Source organism: Pantherophis guttatus, chromosome 1, assembly GCF_059756535.1.
Source record: "Pantherophis guttatus breed Tessera chromosome 1, ASM5975653v1, whole genome shotgun sequence".
NCBI classification, from domain to species: Eukaryota; Metazoa; Chordata; class Lepidosauria; order Squamata; family Colubridae; genus Pantherophis; species Pantherophis guttatus.
In genome coordinates, this window is record NC_142063.1 from 644,047 (window position 1) to 669,570 (window position 25,524).

General features: G+C 53.0%; 1 protein-coding gene across 1 annotated transcript; it reads right to left on the reverse strand.

Annotated features, from left to right (window-relative positions):
• Positions 1 to 1,038: 1,038 nt before the first annotated feature.
• Positions 1,039 to 24,952, reverse strand: LOC117670594 (excitatory amino acid transporter 5-like). Its single transcript, XM_034425877.3, has 11 exons — positions 24,435 to 24,952; positions 19,772 to 19,851; positions 16,067 to 16,279; positions 15,185 to 15,227; positions 14,432 to 14,654; positions 12,473 to 12,572; positions 11,165 to 11,398; positions 9,435 to 9,629; positions 6,713 to 6,847; positions 4,484 to 4,574; positions 1,039 to 4,390 (listed from the first exon to the last, which is right to left on the reverse strand). The coding sequence occupies exons 1-11, from the start codon at positions 24,810 to 24,812 to the stop codon at positions 4,283 to 4,285; spliced, it is 1,800 nt and encodes a 599-aa protein (XP_034281768.2). The 5' UTR covers positions 24,813 to 24,952; the 3' UTR covers positions 1,039 to 4,282.
• Positions 24,953 to 25,524: the final 572 nt, after the last annotated feature.

Here is a 25,524-nt window from a genome sequence, read left to right on the forward strand (position 1 = left end):
GGGATCAAAGGCAGGGGGCGGAGATGAGTAGATGTGGCAGACAACTATTCATCTCCCAGATGGACAGACTTGTTAGCCCGCGGTGAGAGAGAAACTTTTTGCCGAGGCTGTTGGCGCTCCTAATAAAGGGATCTTTTGAGTTAAATGCAGAGGGTTTGTCGTGTTTGGGGAGCTGGGCCAGAACAACTTCATACATGGTCTTGTGAAGATGGTTCATTATCACCGTCTTGACAACATTGGCAACTGCAGGACAGACGATAACTCCCTAAGAGCAGTAGATCCAAGCATGGCCTCTTCGGAAGGGTCCAGACCCCCCACCTCCTTCAAGGACGCTGCGCAAAGAATGTCCACCACCTTCTGGATCCAGCTGGTGACCTCTCCTCACAAAAGCCAAGAGGTCCAACAAATGAGTAGAAGAGGCCCACCTGGAAGGCATCCTCGCTATAGGCCAGAAGGAGATTCAGATCTCCTGGCGAGATGGGACCCTCGTTGCCACCAAAGCCTTGGCCACATGGACTCCTCAAGCCTGGGGCAAAACTGGAGCAACTTTATTGGCAACGTGCTGTGCCAACTTGGTCGCAGTGGTCAGCCGGGCAATCTCTCTGTTAATATTTCCTGCCCAGGTGGAGAGGATGAAGCCACTGAATGGCAGCCCAGGAAAACATTAAAGAAGAAAAATGAAACCATGTCACCTCCCTCATCACCATGGTAATGCAGGAGAAAGGAGGAAAGGGAAGGAAAGGGTTTGAGACCCAAGCGTTGCGCGATGGGGTGAGTTCCCATTGCTCGCCTCAACCTAGCCGTTCTAAAGCATGTAAATGCGAATAGATAAATAGGTACCACCTCGGTGAGAAGGTAACAGTGTTCCACAAAGCTTTGGCGTATAGCCATGCTGGTCACATGACCACGGAAGTGTCTTTGGACAACGCTGCCCCCCTTGGCCAAGAAACGGACATGAGCACCGTACCCTTGAATCAAACTCACCTGGACACGGGAAGCCTCTTACTATTATACCAATATAAAACAACTCAGAAAAAAAATGTAGAAAATTATTTTATGAATATTGCTGATGTAGTTATTTACATTTATTTTCGGGGGTGGGTTAATTGTTATTAACCCATGATTAGCGTGATGGTGCAGTGGCTAGAATGCAGTACTTCAGGCTACGTCTGCTGACTGCTGGCTGACTGCAGTTTGGCAGTTCGAATCTCATCACTTCCAGCCTTCCATCCTTACTCCCGAGGTCGGTAAAATGAGGGCTGAGGTTATTGGGGGCAATAGGCTGACTCTGTAAACTGCTTAGAGGGGGCCATAAAGCACTGTGAAGCGGTATGTAAGTCTAAGCGCTACGGCCATTGCGATTAAAAGAACAGATACTCTCTAAGAGAGGGCTCTCCAACCTTGGCAACTTTACAACTTATGGACTTCAACTCCCAGAATTCCTCAGCCAGTGCATTCTGGCTGAGGAATTCTGGGAGTTGTTCCTGCTCTAGGAACAATGTCATTACTATGAGAAAATAGAAACTTTGAAGTTGACCAAATTAACCTCTGTAAGCAGCCTGGAGTCACTGAGAATCAGTTGGGTGGCCATATAAATTTGCTGAAATAAATAAATTCAGCCAGAGTTTGAGGCAATCCCAGATAAACATGGAATGTACCACAATCATTTTGTAGATGTCTCTCTTTCCATCCAATCTCTGCCTGTCTGTCTGTCTCTCTGGAAAGCCCTGGCTCAGCGCTGGAGTGATTTCTTAAGCCTGTCTAGAAAATTGTGCATGTTGAACATTTCCGTAAGTTGCACAGCTGGCGAGAGATGCAACATGGCAAGTGGCTTCTTCTTTCGCTTCTTCTTTTTCCTTCCATCTTTTCTAGCATGACTGATTTTTTTCCAAGCCTTTTGTCTGAAGAACATGATCATTTGAAATCAATCATTTCTGCCACGAGAGAATACCTGAGGTTAATTTGCCCTGTAATCCATTTGTTTGCTTTCTTGGCCATCCGTGCTATTCTCAAGAGCTTCCTCCAACAACACCAAAGTTCAAAAACATCAGTCGTTGAGGCCACTTGGAGGTCTGTCTGTGTCCTCAGGGTCACCCAGGGTCACTCTGGTGTTCAACAGTGAAGGGACCCAGCAGGGCGGAAAACATCCTGCAGAAAGCACAGCTCCACAACACAATCCCTTCGGCAGCTCCAAGGCGGCTCCACACCCACTTACACCACTCAGGGGACCCCGAGGACACAGAGAAACCTCCAAGCGGCCTCAACGACTCCCTAAAAAGGATGCAAAAGACCGGCTGTCTGCAAGGAGTATCAATCCTTCCCTTCCCCACCACCCAGTCGGAGCTGAAGGAGCTTCTTGGATGAGAAGTGAAACGTCTTCAAAGAAATCCCAGAAAGTCCAGTTGCCTCTTGAAAAAAAAAGCACCTTTAGGTCTGCACCGTTTGTTGTAACTCCATTCTGAATTCTGAGGCTGGTCGTTCTATCGTTATTTTAGTTTTCTTTATATTTAATATCTCTCCCTTTTTTTCACTCTGTTCCTTGAACTTTTATCACTAGAAGCTTGCTGTTCCTGTGCATGTTTTGGCCATCAAGATAGCGTCATCACAGGCTACCAAGGTTGTTGATGTCCCTTCCTCCACTTTTAAGGCCCTGCTCATCTTCTTACAATCCAGCTTCCTTAATATCTACTCTACACAGAGGTGGACTAAATAAGGGGAGTGGATTTAGACATGTCCCCCGCCCCCAAATTTGACAGCCTGGAGCCCGTCTGCTTCTCCACGTTCTGGCCATCTTGAGGCTTCCTGACCTCCACCCAGGACCTTCTGGGATTCTCCTGACGTCATGCCACCACTTGACGTGGTTAACACAAAGCCCTTCCTATAATTGTTGAAGCCTTGTGGAATTCCCTGGCTTTCTCAATCACCCAGCATGTCCCACGTCCCTCAGCTTTTCCGAAGGCGGATGTTCCTGGTCTTCTCCATCAAAATCGTGACTCTGTTTTCACAGACATGTTAAAGTGATCGGGCCAAACGATGAGCTCAGTCAGCATCATTTCCCAGAGCCAGCAGAGGAAAAGTCTTCAGCCGCTCACTCAAAATATTGGAAATGGGAGTTGAGGTGGTTCTGTTTGAGATTTCGGGACCCTTGGATTCCCCCTGACGGAGCAAAGACCCTTCAGAATTGAGCAATCCCTTCACGGAGTTAGTTATAGGACGGAAGGTCTCTTCATGTCCTGCTGAAGTTCCTGCTTGGGGCCAGAACAGATCCTGGGCTGGGTTTCACCTGCAAAGGTGAGAACTGCAGAGAGAGGCATCTCTTCTGGAAGTCACCCATACTGGCTGTGCCCAGCTACATTTTTTTTTTTATCAGCCACAGATGTGAATTGATGCATAAAACCCCTGGAACAGTTTAAAACATTCCCGCTTCGGTGGCAGAGAGGAGGTGCCACATTAGGACTGGGAAACATCAGAATCAGCCCCACAACCCCGCTCTGCTGTGCCTCAGGGGCTCCCCAGGCCCTCCCCAGAAATTCTTCCCTGCAGCCTCTCAGTGTGAGCTCAGCCAGGACTGTGTTGCCCGCTGAGTCCCTCCTGCCCCTGGTCGTCTCTGCTTTCTGCCCCTTTCCACGGGGAAGTTGGAAGGGGCCTTGGAGGTCTTCTAGTCCAACCGCCTGTTTCAGCAGGAGAGCCTCTACCATTCCAGAAAAGTGGCTGTCCAATCTCTTCTTAAAGACCTCCAGCTTCTGGAGGAATTTTTTTCTGTGTGTGTGTGTGTGTTTATGTGAGCAGGCTTGTGCCATCAAGGACGAGCTAGTCAGAGAGGATACTTGTGGGAAGCACTTGGCAAGCCCCCCCCCCGGGTGCCTGGACCCCCGGAAGGGTTGCAGCCAGCTGGCAAAGGTGCCTCCTCTTTGGTGTCATCCCCTCCCCCTACTTAGAAAAGACACTTCTTAGTTTTTAGAACTGGAACGCTGGCCGGTGTGTTAGAGGGCGTCTCAGGGATAAGGACTAAGAAAGCTGATGGAAAGTTTTTGCTTTCGTTATGAAAAAAAAAATTAAAATAAAAAAGGAGCCAACAGTCCAATATCCAGTTTCCAGGAAGTTCCGGCAACCTCTGAGGCGTCTCTTCTGGTGGGCCCCGATCTTGGCTTCCCCTAAAGGGCTTCCGGGAGAGCAGAGTCAGGGCGGGTGGCTCCTCACTCTTCCTTCTTGGGGGTCCTGGAGAGTCAAAGGGAGCAACCCCAGCACTGGCCCCCTGGACGTCGCGGGTGGTGGGAAGCCTTCACACCTCGCAGATGCAGTGACCGTTCTGTCCAGGAAGGGCCTCCTCCATCCCTTGCGCCCCGGGCTCCTGAGGTTGGGGAGGGACCAGCCTCTCATTCACGGGGTCCTTTGTGTGGGAAGGAGAAAGGAGAGAATGAATAAAGCCAGCAGCCTCCCTCGGTGCTCAGGGAGCTTCTGCTCCAACCGTTTCTGGGGTTACCTTTGGGGAGAACTCCTTCTGGAAGATGTGAGCTATGATCCCGGCGGCCAGTGCGTCACCCAGGACGTTGGTCATGGTGCGTAACCGGTCCCTGGGGAGGGAAGCGCAGAGGGATCAGCTGGGGATCCTTCCCTCACAGGAGACCCCGGGAGGCAGAGAACTGATGTCTCCTTCAGAAGGACTCCCCGAAGGAACATCTGGAGTTTCCACATCTGCTCGGGGTCCCAAAGGTGCTTTTTTTCCCAAGAGGCAACTGGACTTTCTGGGTTTTTTTCTTTGAAGACGTTTTGCTTCTCCTCCAAGGAGCTTCTCCAGCTCTGACTGGATGGTGGGGGATGGAAGGATTGATACTCCTTGCAGGCAGCTGGTCCTTTGCATCCTTTTGGAGGGTCCTTGAGGCCACTTGGAGGTTTACGTCACCTGAGTGGTGCAAATGGAGGTGGAGCCTTCTTGGGACTTTAGACCTGAGGACATCACCTATCTCCAGTCTACAACACTTTTCTTTCAGCAGTTCCAAGGTGACCCTGAGGACACAGGTAAGCCTCCACGTGGCCTCAACGACCTCCTAAAAGGATGCCAAGGACCAGCTCTGCCTGCAAGGAGTATCAATCCTTCCCTTCCCCACCATCCAGTCAGAGCTGAAGAAGCTCCTTGGAGGAGAAGCGAAACGTCCTCAAGGAAAGAACAAAGGAAGTCTTGACCTGGATGACGGAGAATCTCCCCAGACCTCCATTCCAGGTGTTCTCCAAGAGGCATCATTGCTGGTTCCTGCCAGGCTGAACATCAGGGTGACTGTGAGGGATGGTCAGGAGCTGCCATCTTGGTTCTTTGGACCGGCCCCTGTGGACCCCTTTCCCTCAGGCAGAAAGCAGCCCCCTCCCTCCCCCCCGGTTGCTCCTACGTGTACCCGGTTCCTGCAGATTGCTTCCACAATCAGTTAACAGGGACGCCTGCAAAGCCACGCAAAACCCACACTTATAGAGGCAGCCCTCGACTTACGACCACAATGGATTCCAACATTTACGTTGGTAAGTGAAACATTTGCTAAGGAGGCTTGTCCCATTGTATGGCTTTTCTTGCCACCGTTGTTGAGAGAATCACTGCGATTGTTAAGTTAGTGACACAGTTGTTAAGCGAATCCGGGTTCCCCATTGACTTCGTTTGCCAGAAGGCCGCACAAGGGGATCGTGTGACCCCGGGATACTGCGACTGTCATAAATATAAATCAGTGGCCAAGCGTCTGAATTTTGATCCTGTGACCCTGGGGAGGCCAAAATGGTTGTAAGTGTGAAAAACGGTCATTAAGTCACTTTTTTTAGTGCTGTTGTAACTTCGAACAGTCAGAAAATGAACAGTCGTAAGTCAGGGACTACCTGTACACACACACACACCCAGAGAATCAAAGCATGCAGCTCTGCAGCCTTGGTTGCTGGGCTTTTCAGGCAGAGGAATGGAAAGCTGGCCCAAAGACCCCATTAGGGAAGGGGCCTACATAGGTAAGTATGTAAATGAATACATCCAGAATAGGAGGGAAGAAAGAAAGAAAGAAAGAAAGAAAGAAAGAAAGAAAGAAAGAAAGAAGGAAGGAAGGAAGGAAGGAAGGAAGGAAGGAAGGAAGGAAGGAAGGAAGGAAGGAAGGAAGGAAAAGGAAGGAAGGAAAAGGAAGGAAGGAAGGAAGGAAGGAAAAGGAAGGAAGGAAAAGGAAGGAAGGAAGGAAGGAAGGAAAAGGAAGGAAGGAAAAGGAAGGAAGGAAGGAAGGAAGGAAAAGGAAGGAAGGAAGGAAGGAAAAGGAAGGAAGGAAAAGGAAGGAAGGAAGGAAGGAAAAGAGAAAGGAGAGAGAAAGAAAGAAAAATGAATGAATGAATGAATGAATGAATGAATGAATGAAGGAAGGAAGGAAGGAAGGAAGGAAGGAAGGAAGGAAGATCCCCGCCCACCTCTCACTCTGTGGGAGAATGGGGCTTAGCTCTCTTCCTCCTGTAGAGTTCATGCTTGTTTACTTGCAGACGTTTCATTGTCCAACAACCTGTGACCATCCTTACTGCCTGCTTATACTGATGGCATTACCTAGTTGGGTCATGAAACATCTGCAAACAAACCTCCAGCTGAGAGAGCACCAAAGACCCCAATCTGAGCTGTGCATCCCTTTTGTCCTTCCCTGCCTGTCACAACCCCCGGAGCCTTCCCGAGACGCGCAGAAGCCGGCCGGCTGGAAGCGGGGAGACTCACAGGGCCCAGTCGATGGCGACGATCAGCGTGATGTCTTCGGTGGGGAGGCCGACGGAGGTGAGCACGATGACCATGGTGACGAGGCCCGACTGAGGAATACCAGCGGCCCCGATGCTGGCGGCCGTGGCTGTGATGCTGTGGGGACAGAGAGAAGCAGCTGTGCCACCGGGACCTTGCTAAATAATGCTCGGCCGTAGGCAGTTGACAAGCCACAGCTGACCAACACACATGTAAAATTACCCCAAATATCATCATCATCATCTTCTTTTAAGGACCCCATAGTCCCTTGAGGGGTGGAGCCTGGGCAACTGAATGGAGCTGAGTGTATACTGGCCGGATGCCCTTCCTGTCGCCATTGCGGAATTTTATTCAGCAGACACAATCTCATCGTGCCCCGAGAGAGAAATATCTGCCTCTAGCTAGGATCGAACTCACAGCCTCCTGATTGTGAGGTGAGAGCTTCACCTTTAGGCCACCACACCACTGGTAAAATTACCCCAAAGATCATCCCGGTCGGGGCTGGATGTCAGCACTCCAAACTACATTCGTTCCAGTGCTGACATAAGGAGAAGAGGGGGCAGCTGGCAAGAGGACACTTGACTTTTCACCTACTTATTTTCCCTGAAGATAATATCCCCTAGGAGATGGAATGGGAGGTGGGACATTCCTGGGAGCTGAAGTAGTAGATATGGGGAGAGTGAGTTGGAAGATGGCCAATGAGACACAGAGAATTGGGGAACAGAAAGGGAAGGTTTGGGGTCAGGAAGTCAGTGTTGGCTACGACGGAATCGGGGACAGATTGTCGTGCTTAATAAATGAAAGATTTCATCAAAGACTATTTGTTTGGAAATGCAATTTATTTGAGATGACATCGAAACCTGACAACTACAGTGTTGGCGAACCTTTTCGGCATGAGTGCAGAAACGGAAGTGTGTGCGCCGGAAACCGGAAAAGGAGTTGCCCGACATACATCCGTGTGCTGGGAAGATGATCTTCCGGTTTCCACATGCGCACCGGCCAAGTGGTTTTCACGCACGCATGCACTCCAGAAACCGGAAGACAGTGTGCCAGTGTGCATGTGCGTACCGGAAACCAAAGAGTGTTAAAATTCAAATGTTAAAATTTGCCTGGGCCATGGGGGAAGGGGTGGCGGGGGGCACTGGAGCTGTCAGCAGTGGAGGAGGGATGAGTTCTGCATATGGGGACCCTCTGCTGGCTCCGCCTAGCCTTTTGGGGGTCCTTCCGCCTTTCAGGGTGGCGGGACATCCCCACTGACCACCCAGTTCCGTAGCCCCGGACAGGGAAAGAAAGTTGGGCAGGGAATGGCGCCTCCCTCCACTGGAAAGCCGGAGCCTCTTCCCGGCCTCTGAGGGAAGGGGTGTCGGTGTTCCTGGGGCTCAGATTGGGGGGTCAACAGGCGGGAGAGCTTTGCCCCAACTCTGGCCGGGATGAAGCTCCCCCCCTGCAGCCTGCCACCAAGAACAAGCCAGCACAGCCCCACCTTCCCACCACTTCTGCCAAGGGAGCGCGACTGCTTCCCTGCCGGCGCGCCTCTTACCCCAGTGCGGGACAGACGTTCCTCCTACACGGACTCAGCTCCTGCGCAGCCCCACTGCCCCAGAAGACCAGCAGCAGACCGAGCCGGCCAGGTGCTCCAGACCGTGGACGTACATCAATGCTGTGGGCTGGAGGGCTGGGGCTGCGCAAGAAGCCCACTCGGGCAGGGAAGAAGGGAAGCCCCGGCCCGCCCATCCTGGTCAACAGCTCTGCTCCCCTAGGAAGCGACCACCGGGATCCCCTCTCCATGTCTTTGGGCATGTGAGCCATCACACGTTGCTCTTCTGGGTTCTGGTGTGCTGGCCATGTGGTCTTCACATGCGCTGGAGCGCCAGAAACCGGATAATCTTCCAGTTTCTGGCATGTGCATGTTCACCGACCAGCTGGTCTTCACGCACTCAGGCGTGCCAGAAACTGGAAGACCAGGTGGCCGGCATGCATATGATTATACACGCCAGGCAGCTGTTCTTCTGGTTTCCAGCGCTGCCACATGCATAAAGATCAGCTGGCTGGCACACTGGAACCCGGAAGAGGAATGGGTGACGTCTCGCGTGCCCAGAGAGATGGCTCTGCGTGCCACTTCCGGCACACGTGCCAGAGGTTCTCCGTCACTGGCCTACTCCATTCTGTTTAGCACTGGGGGGACTTCGCTCTTCTTCTAGTTAATCCTGCAGCATCTCCCCCCCCCGTCAATGAGGGTCCGTAAAGACCTTGATTTACATCAAATTACATTATATTAACTCTTAAGCTTGCGTAAGAAAGCACAGTGGCCCTCAGGGGCGTCTGCAGTCGTGGTCCAAATGGCCCAGGGAGTGGCTTTGCTCATGGAAACCGTTGCACACACAACCCTATCGGGGCTCCAACTGCACAGCCACAGCGGCAATGCTTTGCAGAGACCTTGATGCTTTGAAGGACTCAGATGAACTACGGGCCAACCGAGAACTGAGAAGGAGAAGTTTTCTGAGGACAATTAACCCGTGGAACAGAAGTCGTGGGAGCTCCATCTCTGGAGGTTTTAAAGAAGAGGCTGGACTGCCGTTTGGGCAGGGTGGTGGTGGACTAGATGACCTACAAGGTCCCTTCCAACTCTTAGACTTCTTCTAATCATGGCAGCGGCGTCTGAAATAGTCAAAGGCTGCTGGGCAGAGGAGAAGACGATCCTTACCTGATGGTGATGAGCTGTCCCAGGTCGAGGTCGTACTCGTTCACCTGGGCGATGAAGATGGCGGCCACCGCCTCGTAGAGCGCGGTCCCGTCCATGTTGATGGTCGCTCCGACCGGGAGGATGAAACGGACGATGCGCTTGTCAATCCGGTTGTTCTCCAGGAGACACCGCAGGGTGATGGGCAGCGTGGCTGAGCTGGGAGAGAGAGGGGGGGGCCACTTGTTAGGGGAAGCCCTGTTCCCCCCAGCACTGAGAGAGAGGGTGGGGGGGACACACAACAGACAGGCAGTGTCATCAGCACAACTGCGGGGACAGACGAGGGCTCGGAAAACGTCTCCGTGTATCCACCCTCCGTCCTCAAGACACAAACCTTCCTACGATGTTCAGATGCCTTGAAGACGTGGGAACGAGCTACGGGGAAGGCCCAGGGCATGAAGGGGAAAGCCAAAAGATTCCCGTCCTTCCCCCACTTGAAATTCCTCTGCAAGAGCTTCAAGGGGTTGGAAGGACCAATGTTGAGTTTAATGAAAAGAAGAACTAGATAGGAGCATTCCAGTATCTCAGGGGCTGCCCCAAAGAAAAGGGGGTACACATATTCTCCAAAGCCCCCGAGGGCAGGACAAGAAGCAACAAGTGGAAACTAATCAAGAGAGAAGCAACCTGGAACTAAGGAGAAACTTCCAAACAAGGGGAACAATTAACCAGTAGAACAGCTTGCCACTAGAAGTTGTGGGTGCTTCATCACTGGAGGTTTCTAAGAGGAGACTGGACCTGTCTGGAATGGGGCAGGGCCTCTTGCTCAAGCATCGGGCTGGACTGGAAGACCTCCCAAGGTCCCTTCCAACTCTATTATTCTGCTAAAGCTGGACAGGGAGCTCCACTGGAGGAGACCAATGGGACCCAAGCTGCTTCCTCCTCATCTTGAAATGTTACTGAGATACTCCCAGGAATGCTGCTCCCTTCACATTGGTCCTCAGGATCTGGCTTTGACAGGTAAACTGCCTCTGAACAGGGGAGCTTCATTTAATGACTGACATAGGGACGAATGTCTATGGAGAGTCTCAGTCCTCCAGGTCACGGTTGTCCCAAAGGGGCTTTTTCAAGAGGCAACTGGACTTTCTGGTTATTCTTGAAAGACGTTTCGCTTCTCATCCAAGAAGCTTCCTCAGCTCTGACAGGATAGTGGGGAATGGAAGGATTGATATTCCTGGCAGACAGCCGGTCATTTGCATCCTTTTAGAGGGTCGTTGAGGCTGCTTGGAGGTTTGTCTGTGTCCTCAGGGTCACCGGAGTGGTGCAAATGGTTCTTGTAGTCTGCAATTATTCTGGAAATCCGAGAAAAATTGCAGGCTACAGGAACCATTTGCACCACTCTGGTGACTCTGAGGACAGAGATAAAAACCTCCAAGCGGCCTCAACGGCTCTCTATAAAGGGTGCCAAATGACCTGCAAGGAGCATATAGAAATGGAAACAAATAAATAAAAAATAAAAATCCTTCCAAACGTCTTCCAAGAAAAACCAGGAGGTCCAGTTGCCTCCTGAAAAAGCACCTTGGGGATCGGGACGAATGAGTCGCCTTGCTAGATCTCTCCGTTGGCTGCCCTTGGAGAGGCTTCTTAGGCCGGTGGGCCCTTCAAGCGGACAGCATGGTGCCCGCGATGCCCCGTGGGAAGCAGAAGGCAAAAGAGGGACCCCCGCAGCCCGTTGGCTGCCCCTGGGGGGTTCATACCTGGACGAGGTGGCCAGGGCGATCAGCAGGGCCTGGAGAATTCCCCGGATGAAGGGGAAGGGGTTTTTCCGGGTCAGGATGAGGAAGAGGAGAGGCAGGAAGCAAAGGGCGTGGATGGCCAGCCCGGTCACCACCGTCATGGCGTAGAGGCCCAGCTTCTTCCCCGTCAGCGCTGGGTTTTCCATCTCCAAGATCTTCCCGGCGATCAAGAAGACGATCCCGAAAGGGAAGTACCTGCACACAGGAGGCAGCAGAATCGGCCCAGGGAGACTGGCAGGAGGCAGCCCCCCCCCCTCTGCTGGGCAAGGGCGGGTGGGAGCAGAGGCAGGATCCCCAGGGCTTGATGGGGGAGGGGCGGCTGGATGGAGAGGCAGGCAGGTGTCCGGGCAGAGGGGAAAGGTGGGCTGATCAAGGCCACCTCCCCTCTGAGGTCCAGGACACCTGATGGTCACCAGGAGACCTCATAGCAGTGAGGTCTCCACAGGGGCCAACCGGGGATCCCCAGGACAAGGGCTGATGCCCCACAATCTCTTAGGAGGTTCAGCAAAAGATTGCCCCCCCCCCCATTACATTTCTTCTGTCCAGAGTTCTGTGGGCTCCTTGGCCCCACCAGGATTGCTGGCAAATAGCCACAAGGACTTTCTCCTCCTCCTCCATATCTCCCACTGCCCTGAAGGTGGCACAGCTGGGCATGGGAAGAGAAGCCCCTTTTGCCAGAGAAGGTGGGAAAAAAGGGAAGTTCCCTGGGAACCTCTCCGGGTGAAATGAGTGACCCAGGGAGGCCTCAATGTTTTTGCTTGCAATCGCCACCTTGGTGGGCCTGGGCACAGCTGGCCCACTGACCCAGGGTAGAGCTGGGGCAGCCTAAGGGAGGGCCGGATAGGAAGGAGGCCACTGCATAGTGGGTGGTGAAAGAGACAGGGGCGGTTTGGTAGTGACAGAGCTGCACATTTCTCTTAATGTAGCCTTACAATAATGATCTACATGGCAAGTCTGCCATTTTCCAAGAGTTTCCACAAATCACCAACTTGGCACACGCCTTCCTGGCAGGTGTGCAAACCACCAGCTCTAACACGGATTGGCATTGTGCCCAGCTTCCACAGGCTGACCTCGCAGCCCACAACGAAAGGGGCTGCCCCAGACCTTCCCCCCACTTTCAGGTCTGGGGCTGACACCCCTAACATGACTGGGGAATCTGGGAGGGGGGGCTGAAAAGGCTGGCAGGGTGGGGTCTTGAACCAGCTGCCAATCTGATGGCAGGGGGCAACGCCACTTGGCCCGGGGGCTGGGAGGGGGGTTCGGACTCACCACGTCGCCATGGCCACGATCTTCATCACGGCCTCGTTCAGGCACTGGCACACGTTAACCAGGGGGGCCCCACGCTCCCCCATCTTCCCCAGGAGGAGGCCTGGAAGGAGAAGATGGGTCAGGTCCTCGTTACTGGGGACCCCCTTCATTCTTGACTGGGCGCCACCGGGAGTCCCTGGCTGTGGCTCAACGGAGAAGACGAAAACCAGACCAGAAGCGAAGGAAGGAAGGAAGGAAAGGAAGGAAGGAAGGGAAGGAAGGAAGGAAAGGAAGGGAGGGAGGGAAGGAAGGAAGGAAGGAAGGAAGGAAGGAAGGGAAGGAAGGAAGGAAGGAAGGGAAGGAAGGAAGGAAGGAAGGAAGGAAGGAAGGAAGGAAGGAAGGAAGGAAGGAAGGAAGGAAGGCGGGCAAGTCCCGGCCACGAAAACATCTCAAAGTCTTGCAGAGATGAAGACCACCCAAAGGGCCCCTCCCTCCACTGTTGAGCTGCCACAAGGGAAGAGCCAGCCATGCAGGGCAGAATCGGGAGGTGACTTGAAAATGGGCTTCCTTAGGCACTTCCACCTCCCTGCCAAGCTCACTGACGGGACTGCAGAAGGGTTGTGCTGTCAGATCTCCTGTCACACAACACTTCGCATTGATGGCATCCTGCCATAAAAAGGAGGGGGGGCTGAGTGGGGAGTAGATCAGGGAGTGGGGATGACAGCAACCAGACTGGGTGCCCATCGGAGACAACGGGTCGAGAGATCCAAGGGCACGAGGGGCAGAACGGAAGGCAAACACCCACCAAAGAGAGTCTAGGGAGATTCTCCGTCACCCAGGTCATGGCTGCCCCCAAAGGTGGGTTTTTTCCAGAGGCACCTGGACAAAACTCTTTGAAGACGTTTCGCTTCTCATCCAAGAAGCTTCTTTCAGCTCTGCCTGGATGGGGAAGGACTGACACTCCTTGCAGACAAAGCTGGTCCTTTGCCTCCTTTTTACAGAGTCCTGGAGGTTCCTCTGTATCCTCAGGGTCACCTGAGTGGTGCAAATGGGGGTGGGGTCTTCTTGGAGCTGCGGAAGGGATGGGGTTGTAGACAGGAGAGAGATGATGTCGTATCCCTCCCCCCCCTCTGTTGAGGGATCCAAGAGGCCATCTATTCCAAAAAGGAACAGCCCCCGCTCAAGAGAGGAGGGGGATAAGGATACAACATCATCTATCTCCAGTCTACAATCCAGTCCTTTCAGCAGCTCCAAGAAGGCCCTGCCCCTATTTCCACCACTCAGGTGACCCTGAGGACACAGGTAAACCTCCAAGTGGCCTCAACGACCCTCCAAAAGGATGCAAAGGACCAGCTGTCTGCAAGGAGTATCGATCCTTCCATCCCCCACCATCCAATCAGAGCTGAAGAAGCTCCTTGGAGGAGAAGCGAAACGTCTTCAAAAGAAAGAACAAAGGAAGTCCAGATGCCTCCTGAAGAAGCATCTTGGGAAACCACCAAAGAGGCACCAAACTTTAAGACTGTTACCAAAACACCTGCTGGACACTGGCCAATGACCAAGGAGGGGAGACTTGGGAGAAGGGAAAATTGCTGGGTTTAGGCAGGAATACTCAGATCTGGCTTTGCTCACGCTGTAACCACTTGGCCTTGGGGAAAGCAGACCTCTTCTCTACAAATGGAGTCAAGGGTCTTTCTTTCCTAGATGCCCAAGGGATGACATGGACTACAGCACCCATAATCCCCACCAGCGTAGCTTCTGGGATGCGGCATCCGGGCCTGGAGGAGACCGATATCTCCTCTTATATGTTAACCAACGTATGTTGATTTCATAGACTTGAGGATTTTCTTACATTTACTATTAAGGCACGGTGCTCACGGTCCTTCTTTCGGGGGGAAAAGGAAAGGGGGCAGGCCCCATTCCTCCCCCCAAGGGACCCCAGAGACTGGGGGGGCTGCCCTGCCCCTAGCAGTGTCCACGTACCGACTGTGGCCGAGAAGAGGACGATGCCCAAGACGTTCATTTCATTGTTGTTCCCAGGGAGCGCCTCGTAGATCATTTCCGGCGAGGGAGTGATCTCCAGCAGAACGGGACGCTGGATCTCCGGGTTCCCAGGATCGGGCACCAAGTAAATGAAGCTGAAAGACGAGCTGGCCTTCTTCGGGATCCCGGAGGATTTCACTACGGGGACGAGGACAGTCCGATACTGGAAGGCAAAGCAAGCAGGGATTTCGGCTGGGATTTTGCACGGTGGAAATCTTCTCTTAGGCTTGCAGGCTTAGGACCAAGGGCATCAGGTGTGGCTGAAAGGGTCCAGGGCCCCTCCTCCCTCCCTCACCCTCCACACCGATTTTGGCACCAGCCCTTCATCGGGGCCGACGATGAAGAAGAGAGGGAGGGAGGAGAAGGGGAGGGAGTAGTGGGCTCCCTATCAAACGTATCTGATGGAGGCACCTGTCAGGAAGAGGCTGGGTTCCTGCACTGAGGAGGGAGGTGGACTAGATGACCACTAGGGCCCCCCTCGATCCAGGATCCTATAGGCGATTGGCTCCTCCCTGGTGCGTCTGACTCTCGCTGTGGCCGGAAGCTCAAACCAGTCCAAAGGGGTTACTCAAATTCAGGGGTGGGGGTGGAGGCCAGGTCACGGTATCCCCTCCCACCCCCACCCCCAAGTCTTAAGGGAGTGGCAGCTGAGACCCCCGAGTGAAGAGAGGCCATTGTGGGCCAGGAGCTCACCTGCTGGAAGGAAGCCTCCACCAGGTTGGAAGGGAACATATTTCTGCAGAAGACAAGACGAAGAAGGATGGGTGTAGGAAAGGACCAGGGAGGAAGAATCAAACGTGTCGTAAGTCTTGAGTCTCTCTGCGCCCACAAGAGATTTCACTCCAGCCTGCCTTGAATGCCTTCTACTCTTATCTCCCGCTCATTTCCCTTGACTGTTAGTTGGCCGGATTCTTGCAGGATACACTCATTTCAACTGCCTGCATCTCCCGATTTCCCCGATGCGTGACCATTGGGCCAGGCCCTTTTCTCCAGGGTGTGTGAGTCTTAATAAAGAGCCTCCCATCTTGCGATTAAAGCCAATCTTGGACCCAACGGATGATCCCCCTGGAGAAGAAGACCCCATTTGCCCCTCGCCCAGCCACGGGAGACTCAACCCATCTTCTCAACACTTTCAAGAAATTACCCACTTGCACCTTTGAAGTCGGAGGCCTCTAATGGAAGGCCCTCACGACTGTCGTCCCCTCACCCTTTTCCTCTCCTCAGGGTCTTCACCTTCCGGTCCTTTGTCTCGGCCCCCAACAAGGGGAAATTATGACTTTTTAAATAATTTTACGAGCATTTAGCCAACCGGAGCCATTCCGTAAAAGGAGGCCACGTTCTCTTCGGCCACCAAAGGTCTCCAGCCTTCGCAGTCAGGCGGTCTCTGCACCATGGATAAATCCTTCGGCCGGGTCCCGACGGGTCAAGCTGCAGCCTGAGCCGACCGCTGCCCTCCCTGCACGATGCCCCTCGGGCACTGCCAGGTAATCCCCGTCTAAAGCTGAAGAGCTGCCTTGAACCCGCTGCCCGCCCAGGGCCGAGGGAGGGTGGCCGGGCTGGGCTGGGGGCGGCTACCTGATGAGGTCCAGCAGGGCATCGGCCGAGCTGAGCACCACTTTGCCCACCGAGTGCTCCTCCTTCTGGGCAGCGGCGCCCGGGTGGATGCTGATGACCAGCACGATGCCTGTGGTGACGGCTACGAAGGTGGTCCAAAGGTAGTAAGTGATGGTCAGCAGGCCCATCTTGCCGCAGACTCGGGAGTCCATGGTGGCCAAGCCGGACATCAGGCTGCAGGGGGCAGAGACAGACGGGCAGAGACTGGCATGGGGACGGGGGCAAGGCCAGCTGGGCTGGGGGTCGCCCCCCTCCTCTACGTGCAAGGGAACAGCAAGGGCTCAGGTCGTCAGCAGGGTGAGGTCAAAAAAGGCAAGATGGCGGCCGCAATGGTTGCAATCCAGCTCTCGATCTTCCTGGTCAAGCCCTGGGGGGGGGGGAAATGCTTCCATCTCCTCCCGGGGGCTTCCCACAGGCTATCTATGGGTCACCAGGAGGTTTTTTAAAGAAGAGGCTGGACAGCCATTTGTCTCAAGTGGTCTAGGGTTTCCTACCTGAGCAGGGGGCTGGACTAGAAGACCTCCAAGGTCCCTTCCAACTCCGCTGTTCTATAAAACTTTAATTCTGCCATTGTGCTGAACAGGGGAGAGGGAACATAAGGCGGGATGTGGGGAGGGGGGGTGGCGAGACGATTGAAGTAAATGAATGAATAAATAAACAAACAAAAATTTCTTTGTCTGGGCAGACAAAGCCCAGGGTCCCAGGGTCTACCCCAGAGGGAAACCCACCCACCCCCATTTTTGAAGCATGGATGGGTGAGACCTGACCCCGGTCATCTCAGGCCATCCGCCTGTCAGAGGATCTAATCTCCGGAGGTGAGGCTGATCTCGTTAGCGGAAAACAGACCGCGGGAGGGGGGCTAATCGAAAGATGCTAAGCAGTGGGGAGGGGAGGGGAGGGGAGGAGCTCCTGCACATGGACTCACAGCCGGGGGTGGCAGGTGGCAGACCTTGGCTGACCTCATGGAGTCAGCCTTGTGTGGGGTCAAACCTGATGGACCCTCGGAAGGGAAACCAACGGAGGAAAGGGGCCTCCTTCTGTCTGGAGCTGAAGGGAAATGGGGGGCTCTGCACCCTGGAAGGGGTTGCACAGCCTGGAGGCAAACTGGGCTTGTGGGAGGAAGCCAAAAGAGAGACAGTTTGGTTTAGGGGTGAAGGCACCAGGCTAGAAACTGGGAGTTCTAGTCCCAATTTAGGCATGAAAAGTGGCTGGGTGACTTTGAGCCAATCACCAGGGGACTGGGAGTTCTAGTCCCTCTTTAGGCATGACAAGTGGCTGGGTGACTTTGGGCCAATCACCAGGAGACGGGGAGTTCTAGTCCCGCTTTAGGCATGACAAGTGGCTGGGTGACTTTGGGCCAATCACCAGGGGACAGGGAGTTCTAGTCCCACCTTAGGCATGAAAGTGGCTAGGTGACTTTGGGCCAATCACCAGGAGACGGGGAGTTCTAGTCCCGCCTTAGGCCCAAAGGCTACCTGGCTGATTTAGGGACAGTCCCTCTCTCTCACCTCAACCGTCTTCACAGGGTTCTTGTTGTAGGGAAAATAGGGGGAAGGAATATTAGGTACGTTAGCCACCTTGAGTTTATAAAAATAATAAAGGTGGGATAGAAATAAATAAATAAATATCAAAAAGAAAGCCGCCCGGGTGACTTTGGGCCAATCACCAGGAGACTGGGAGTTCTAGTCCCACCTTAGGCGTGAAAGCCAGCTGGGTGACTGTGGGCCAGTCCTTCTCTCTCAGCCAAATCTACCTCCAGGGTTGTTGTGGTAGGGAAAATAAAAGAGGAAGTTGTATAAGGTATATTTGCTGCCTAGACTTATTTATAAAAATAATAAAGGCAAAATTGTAAACAAAAATCTAAAAAAAAATGCTTGGGTACCTTCAAACTGAAGGAAGGAAGGAAGGAAGGAAGGAAGGAAGGAAGGAAGGAAGGAAGGAAGGAAGGAAGGGCCTGGGGCATCAGGTCCCCCCGAGAGGGCCAGGAGACAGACAGAGGGCACCAGCCCAGGCCTGACTGAGGATGGCTAAGCCTTAAGGAGCTTTGGTGGTTTGTTCTGTGTTGTGTGAACCCAAATAAATAGGGGGGGTTTTATTACAGCTGGTAAGTTTCAGCCACCCAGCTGCCCTGGGGTGTCTCCGAATCAGAAACTTTTGGGCATGGTCCGGTCAGTTTCCAAAGACTGGGAGTTCTCTGTACGTTTCTTGCCTCGCATGGTGTTTGTTTTGGGGGAAACTGGCTTGGATTGAGAGGAGGAGGGACAAAAAACATAAGCCCCAGCAGAGTCCTCACTCAGTGGCCCCACAGATGATGTGCGGAGAACGCCTGGCCACTGAGCCGGAGAAAAAGGCCCACCAACGTCTCGTAAGGACTGGCTGGGCCGTGAATCCGGACAGGAGGATTTGGCAGCGAGTCGCAACAGAGGCAGAAAGGGAAGTAGATTATGGCGTGGGAAAATAAAAAGGAGAAACTTTAAACTTGGGAAATTACAATAAAGGCTGGATTAGAGCAGTGTTCCTCAAGCTTGGTCACTTTTAAGACAACTGGACTTCTACTCTCAGAATTCCCCAGCTGGCTGTGTAGAAGTTAGTTGAGGTTTTCTAGAAGTCTATGTTGAAGCTAGTTGGTGTTAGTTGAAATCTAGAAGTCTATGTAGAAGTTACTTGAATTTCTTTTAGAAGTCTATGTAGAAGCTAATTGAAGTCTACAAATCTATGTAGAAGTTGATTGAAATTAGTTAAAGTCAAGAAGTTTATGTAGAAGTTGATTGAAGTTTTTTAGGTCTATGTAAAAGTTAGTTGAAGTTAGTTGAAGTCTAGAAGTCTATGTAGAAGTTAGTTGAAGTTTTCTAGAAGTCTATGTAAAAGTTAGTTGAAGTCTACATAAAAGTTAGTTGAAGTTTATGTAGAAGTTGATTGAAGTTTTTTAGGTCTATGTAAAAGTTAGTTGAAGTTAGTTGAAGTCAAGAAATCTACGTAGAAGTTGATTGAAGTTTTTTAGGTCTATGTAAAAGTTAGTTGAAGTTAGTTGAAGTCTACATAAAAGTTAGTTGAAGTTTATGTAGAAGTTGATTGAAGTTTTTTAGAAGTCTATGTAAAAGTTAGTTGAAGTTAGTTGAAGTCTAGAAGTCTATGTAGAAGTTAGTTGAAGTTTTCTAGAAGTCTATGTTGAAATCTACTTGTCTTAAAGTGGCCAAGCTTGACAAACACTGTACTGGACAAAGGCTGCCAAATCCAGGACCTTAACTTGGGGTCACCAACTCCCCCCCACTCCAAGAGACCAGGGGTCGAACAATCGTCTTATGCCAGCAGCTTTGGCTCCAAAGAGTTTGGCCTGCCCTTGGCCCCGTGCCCTCCAGGTGCCTGGCGTCAGATCAAACTCTGACCAAGTTTACTTTCCATCTTTCCCACAGGATTATAGCTGCAATACAAAAACAGAACCAGCTGTGCCAGGAGAAACTTCACAGCCCCTGCAATTCAAAAGTTTTGCTTCCCGGCGGGGTAACTGGCGTGACTTGTGACCCCAGCTGCCAAGCAGAGTTTGCTCGTTCTTCCATGCCAAGTAGCAATTATTCCCGCCAGCCGGCCGGGCGACACGAACCCTCCCGGAGCCTCTCCGATCCGCCTCCCCACACACCTGCCCTTCCCCAGGGGCGCCGCACTCACCTGGAGGTGATGAGCGGCAAAATTAGCATCTTCAGCATCCTCATCAGGAGTTCCCCGGGGAAGGAGAAATATTGTTTCGCCTGCAGACAGAAAGTAAACAGGTCAGGCTCCTGGGCTGCGTCCTTGGAGAGCAAAATGCAGCTGGGGCCCAAAACTTTTTCAGCAACTTCAGGAAGGGGGAAAAAAATCTCTTTTCAAGTGCATTTCCAAGTAGCCACGCAGGGGGGGGCTGCTGCCCCATCCTGGCTGCTGGCTCTCCTGAGCTGGAGAAGCTCCCCAGGCTGCCCCCTCCCCACCTAGAGCCCACCACCCAAATTTCCTTAAGAAATTTCCTGTAAGCACTCCCATCCTTTAGCTGTTGGCATGGATAAATGCCAACTTTCCTCCGTACCTGAGTTTCCACCACCCCCCCTTTGGCATTGCTGGTAAACAGTCAGAAGGATTTCCCCTGCCCCCCTCCCCCCCGAAATCCTGAGCTGAGCAGCATCTGTTTTTCAGAAGGATGCTGTTGGAAAAGCTATCCTAAGCAAGGATCTCTCTCTCTTTAGGATCGGGGTGGGCCCTGTGCCCACCAAGTTACTCCAAATGCTGGGACGAGACGTTGGGGTGATGCACCCCTCCACTGCCAAGACCCCACATACACACGTACCCCTGCCAGCTATATGCACACACTGGGCCTGAATTTGCCTATGTTAGGGAGTGCACAAATCACAGTACATCAAACCACAAACTAACCAGAGTCTGGGTCCATATCAGATACTAAACCTAAGAAATCCGGGCATCAAGTGCACGTAAAGGGGGTGGTGGCCCCATTGAGGGCTGCAAAGAGTGGGTAAGGGGGGGGTTATCCATCCTGCAGGAAGTTTATCCCATTTTTGCCAGCCTCTGACTGGCACTCCTTCCTTCCCCCTTTGCCACAAATTGGGCCTGTTTTTAGATTTTTTTAAAAAATCCCATCTTTATTTTTCTTATAAAGATGGGATAACATCTTTATTAGGAAGAATACGTGAACACACCTGACCCTCGTCCAAAGGTGCTTTTATTGTAAAGGCAAATGGACTTTCCGGTTTTTTTTTTTCAGGATGTTTCGCTTCGCATCCAAGAAGCTTCTTCAGTTTGCAAAATGTCTCAAGGAAAAATCAGAGAGTCCATTTGCCTTTATAATAAAAGCACCTTTGGGACGACCATCATGGATTCTGGAGGAAAGAGAGCCTCCCTTCCTCCCCGCCTCCTCTTTTCCCCACAACAACCCTGTCAGGTGGGCTGGGCTGAGAGACCTACTGGCCCAAAACCCCCCATGCAGCTTTGACCTTAAGACGGGTGGGTGTATTTTCCGTTGGTCTCCCACCTGCTCTTCCTCTGGAATGGAGAAGAAAGACTCCCAGCACGGAATCTGCTGTCTCTCTCCACCCAAATTCAGAATAAACGTCCCACCATCTGTATTACTTGGAGAGGGGGGGCATTTTTCCTGGGTGCTGCAGCCATTCACTGCCAGCCCTGACCATTGCAATACGGTCAGTGCTGGCCTTATAAACTTCATAAATAAATTGATTAAATAAAAGAAACAGATGCCAAGCATGCAACTGGTAATTGTCACCCCCTGTATGTCACTCTGCCAGGGGTGAAATCCAGCAGGTTCTGACAGGTTCTGGAGAGCCAGTAGTGGACATTTTGAGCAGTTCCGAGAACTGGCAAATACCAGCTCTGGCTGGCCCCAGAGTGGGGAGGGAATGGGGATTTTGCAGTATCCTTCCCCTGCCACGCCCACCAAGCCATACCACGCCCACAGAATCGGTAGTAAAAAAAATTGGATTTCACCACTGCACTCTGCCCTGCCCCTGCCCCTTTCCTGGGCCGGAGCTGTGTCTGGTGATGGCATAGCTGGCCAGAGGGATGGACCCTGCGCAGCTGCAGCTGGCCAGCTGAGTGAATTTGCTACCTCTGCCCTGCCATGCCCCCTTCCCCCCCACCCCCCGCCCCCCAGGAAATGATGCTCAAAGAGCCCGCCACTTTTGGTAATTCTGTCCGGAATTAAAACTTTTGGATAGCACCAATTGCTGGGCTCATCACCGGGTCAAGATAAGAGTTGAGCGTCCAGACATCAAAACAGTCGCCATTTCAAGGACCCAGGAATGGACTTCCATCCTGGGCCACTTTAAGACTTGTGGACTTCAACTCCCGCTGGCTGGGGAATTCTGGGAGCTGAAGTCCACAAGTCTTAAAGTGGCCCAGGATGGAGACCCCTGGACTAGAAGCCCTCGGAAGCCCCTTCCGACATTGTTATTCTGTTATTCTCCCCTGGCTGCACTTTGACGGCCATTTAGAATTGGCCAGAGAGGGAGGGAGGGAGGGAGGGGCCGCAGCACTTTCTGGGGAAGGGTCTCCAGGAGGGAGGGAGGAGGTGGGAGGGTCAGCTGCAGAATAGGCTCTTTCCATTCAGGGGAAGAGCAGAGGCTTGGAAAACTGGCAGGCGCTGGGTTGGCTCCCCCCCCCATTTGACCCAGCCTGAGTGGCCAACCACGAAGCAGGCATGGGGCAGATGGGAGGACGAGATGCCTGGCCACCAGGGACAGTGGGGGGAAGTGGGGCTGCAAGGCAAGGCCGGGCCCCTGAGTGGCCGGGGCATTGTGGGGGCCCGCAGGCCAATGGGTCAGAGAGGGGAGCCACTGCCGGGAGATGGCCTGTCAGGGAAAGAAGGGCTCTAGGGACCCACCGGAAGGCCAGGAGAGAAGAGCTCAGGGGGGCATCTTCCGAAGCCCCTCCCGGCCCTCCAGCTTAGCTTCGCCTGGGAAGGTCTTGTTTCTGCCCTGCTCCAGGGGGGGCGGTTCTGTTGTCTTGCCCCAGTCTGGGTGGGGCAGCCTGGTGCCCTCTTGACCACCTGGGCCCTTTTGCCCCATGTTCGAGACCATCCAAGGGCAGCCTTGAGCAGTGGTGAAATCCAAATTTCTTTACTCCCGGTTCTGTGGGCGTAGCAGGGGAAGGACACTGCAGAATCTCCATTCCCACCCCACTCCAGGGGAAGGATACTGCAAAATCTCCATTCCCACCCCACTCCAGGGGAAGGACGCTGCAAAATCTCCATTCCCACCCCACTCCAGGGGAAGGATACTGCAAAATCTCCATTCCCACCCCACTCCAGGGGAAGGATACTGCAAAATCTCCATTCCCACCCCACTCCAGGGGAAGAACACTGCAGAATCTCCATTCCCACCCCACTCCAGGGGAAGGATACTGCAAAATCTCCATTCCCACCCCACTCCAGGGGAAGGACACTGCAAAATCTCCATTCCCACCCCACTCCAGGGGAAGGACACTGCAAAATCTCCATTCCCACCCCACTCCAGGGGAAGGATACTGCAAAATCTCCATTCCCACCCCACTCCAGGGGAAGGACACTGCAAAATCTCCATTCCCACCCCACTCCAGGGGAAGGACACTGCAAAATTTTTAAATTTTGTATGTATGTATTTTATTGTTTGGCTGTGCACCGCCCTGAGTCCTTTGGGAGTAGGGCGGTATAGAAATAAAATAAAATAAATAAATAAAATAAAATCTCCATTCCCACCCCACTCCAGGGGAAGGACACTGCAGAATCTCCATTCCCACCCCACTCTGGGACCAGCCAGAGGTGGCATTTGCCAGTTCTCTGAACTATTCAAAATTTCCGCTACTGGTTCTCCAGAACCTGTCAGAACCTGCTGGATTTCACCCCTCGCCTTGAGGCTTTGCCCCCAGTACCTGGAGATGGGGGGAGTGGCTGCAGGGAGAGGGGGCGGAGGCAGGAGAGGGAGATGGGCCTCGTATCTCCAGACCCAGAGATATAGGGGGGCCTTCTGCTGAGAAGTGGGGGAGGCCCCTGAGCGTTCGGCTGTCCCTTGAGGATCGAATCCCTTCATTTGATTCAGAATAAAACTAGAAGAAAATATTTGCAGTTCAGGGCTGGGGCCCTCTGAGCTTGTTTCATGACCCAACTAGGGAACATCATCAGTGCTAGAAGGGAGGAGGAGGGTCCTCGGTGTTTCTGAGTTTGGTGGCTTTCTTGCAGACGTCGCATTACCAAACTAGCTAACATCATCAGTGCACTTGGTAATGTGATGATGTTCCCTAGTTGGGTCGTGAAACGTCTGCAAGAAGACAACCTCAGAGGGCACCAACCCTGAACCGCAAGTATTTTCTCCTATTGGGAGAGGAAAGTGAACTGGCACGGAATGCCTGAGGAGGCTAATGCCTCCTACTAAGGCAGCATTTAACATCCAGATGCCTGCAATTACTGTGAGTTCGAATCCCACCAGGCTCAAGGTTGACTCAGCCTTCCATCCTTTCTAAGGTGGGTAAAATGAGGACCCAGTTTGTGGGGGCAATAAGCTGACTTTGTATAAATATACAAAAGGATGAAGGCTATTGCTTAACGCATTGTAAGCCGCCCTGAGTCTCCGGAGAAGGGCGGCATATAAAAATAAATTAAAAAAATAAAATAAAATGCCCAGAAAGCCAAAAGTTTGCCAAAGCAGCCCTCCCAGCCTTGGTTGAGGGAAACCCAGCAGGAAAGGCTACCCCGGACGGTGCACAATGCCAGTCTCTGCTCTTTTGCAGGTGCCCAGTTCTTGCCAGGCCAACGGGCGACTGCCCCCACCCCCACCCCGGGCCCAGGACCCCCACCTACCAGATGGGAGAGTTCCAGCAAGCGGAGGAGGAAGCCCACCAGGCAGCCGGTCACCACGGAGAGGACGGAGAGGGTCAGCAGCCCGTTCTCGCTCCAGAAGACCTTGAGCCTCTGCCAGGCCTCCCCCAGGCGGAGGGAGAGCGAGCCCAGCAGGGCCTGTTTCGGCTGCCCCCACATGCTGCCCCCTCCCCCGAATCTCACTGAGGGCACCAGGAGGGCCCCCCGGCCAGGGCTGGGCGCATCCCCTTGGCCTGGATGGGGGGCAGGAGGGGACCAAGAGCCCCCAAGCCCGGCAGGTCGTAACCCCCTGGGCAGGGAAGAGCGAGGGATCCGCTGGCTGCAGCCTTTGAGCCTAGCGGAAAGCGACCTGCGTCTCATAACGTGTCCTCGTCACTGTCGTAATCCGAGTCTAACTTTGGAAGCAGGGAGACGGGGGCGGAGGGGGGCAGCCAAGGTCTGAAGGGCAGCCAGGCTCCTCCAGCCACTTGCAAAGACCAGGCGGATTAACTGGTCGGCCAGCTGCCAAGAGACGCCAGCGGCAGCAGCAGGGCGCCCTTGGCTGGCTGGCTGGCACCCCCTGCAGCACTCTGCATGCGCTCAGAGGAACTGGGCTGGCTTGGAAAACAGGAGTCCCAATAAGAAGGGCTTCCCACGGGGCCTGTGCTCAGTTCTCGGGAAGGGCCTCGTCTCTCGAGCACAGAGGTTCATTTGTTCCTTTCCTTCTTTCCACTCTTCCTTCCTTTCTTTTTCCATTCTTCCTTTTTTCCCTTTTTCTTTCCATTCCTCCTTTCTTTCTCTTCTTTCTTTTTCTCTCCTTCCTTCCTGCCTTTTGCCCATGCTTCCTTTCTTCTTCCTCTTTCTTTTCTTTTCTCTTTCGTTCCCCTTTTCTCTCTCTTTTCTGTCTGTCTGTCTCTCTCACACACTTTTCTTTCTTTTTTCTTTTCCTTCCACAATGTCTCCATTTGAGAAAAGGCCCTCTAACGAGGGGCACCCCCAAAAGCAGCTGAACAGCCGTTAACCTGGCATTAGAGCTGGGCCTCGACTTCCAGCCATTTGTTTAGGGACCATTTGAAGTTATTACCACAGCACT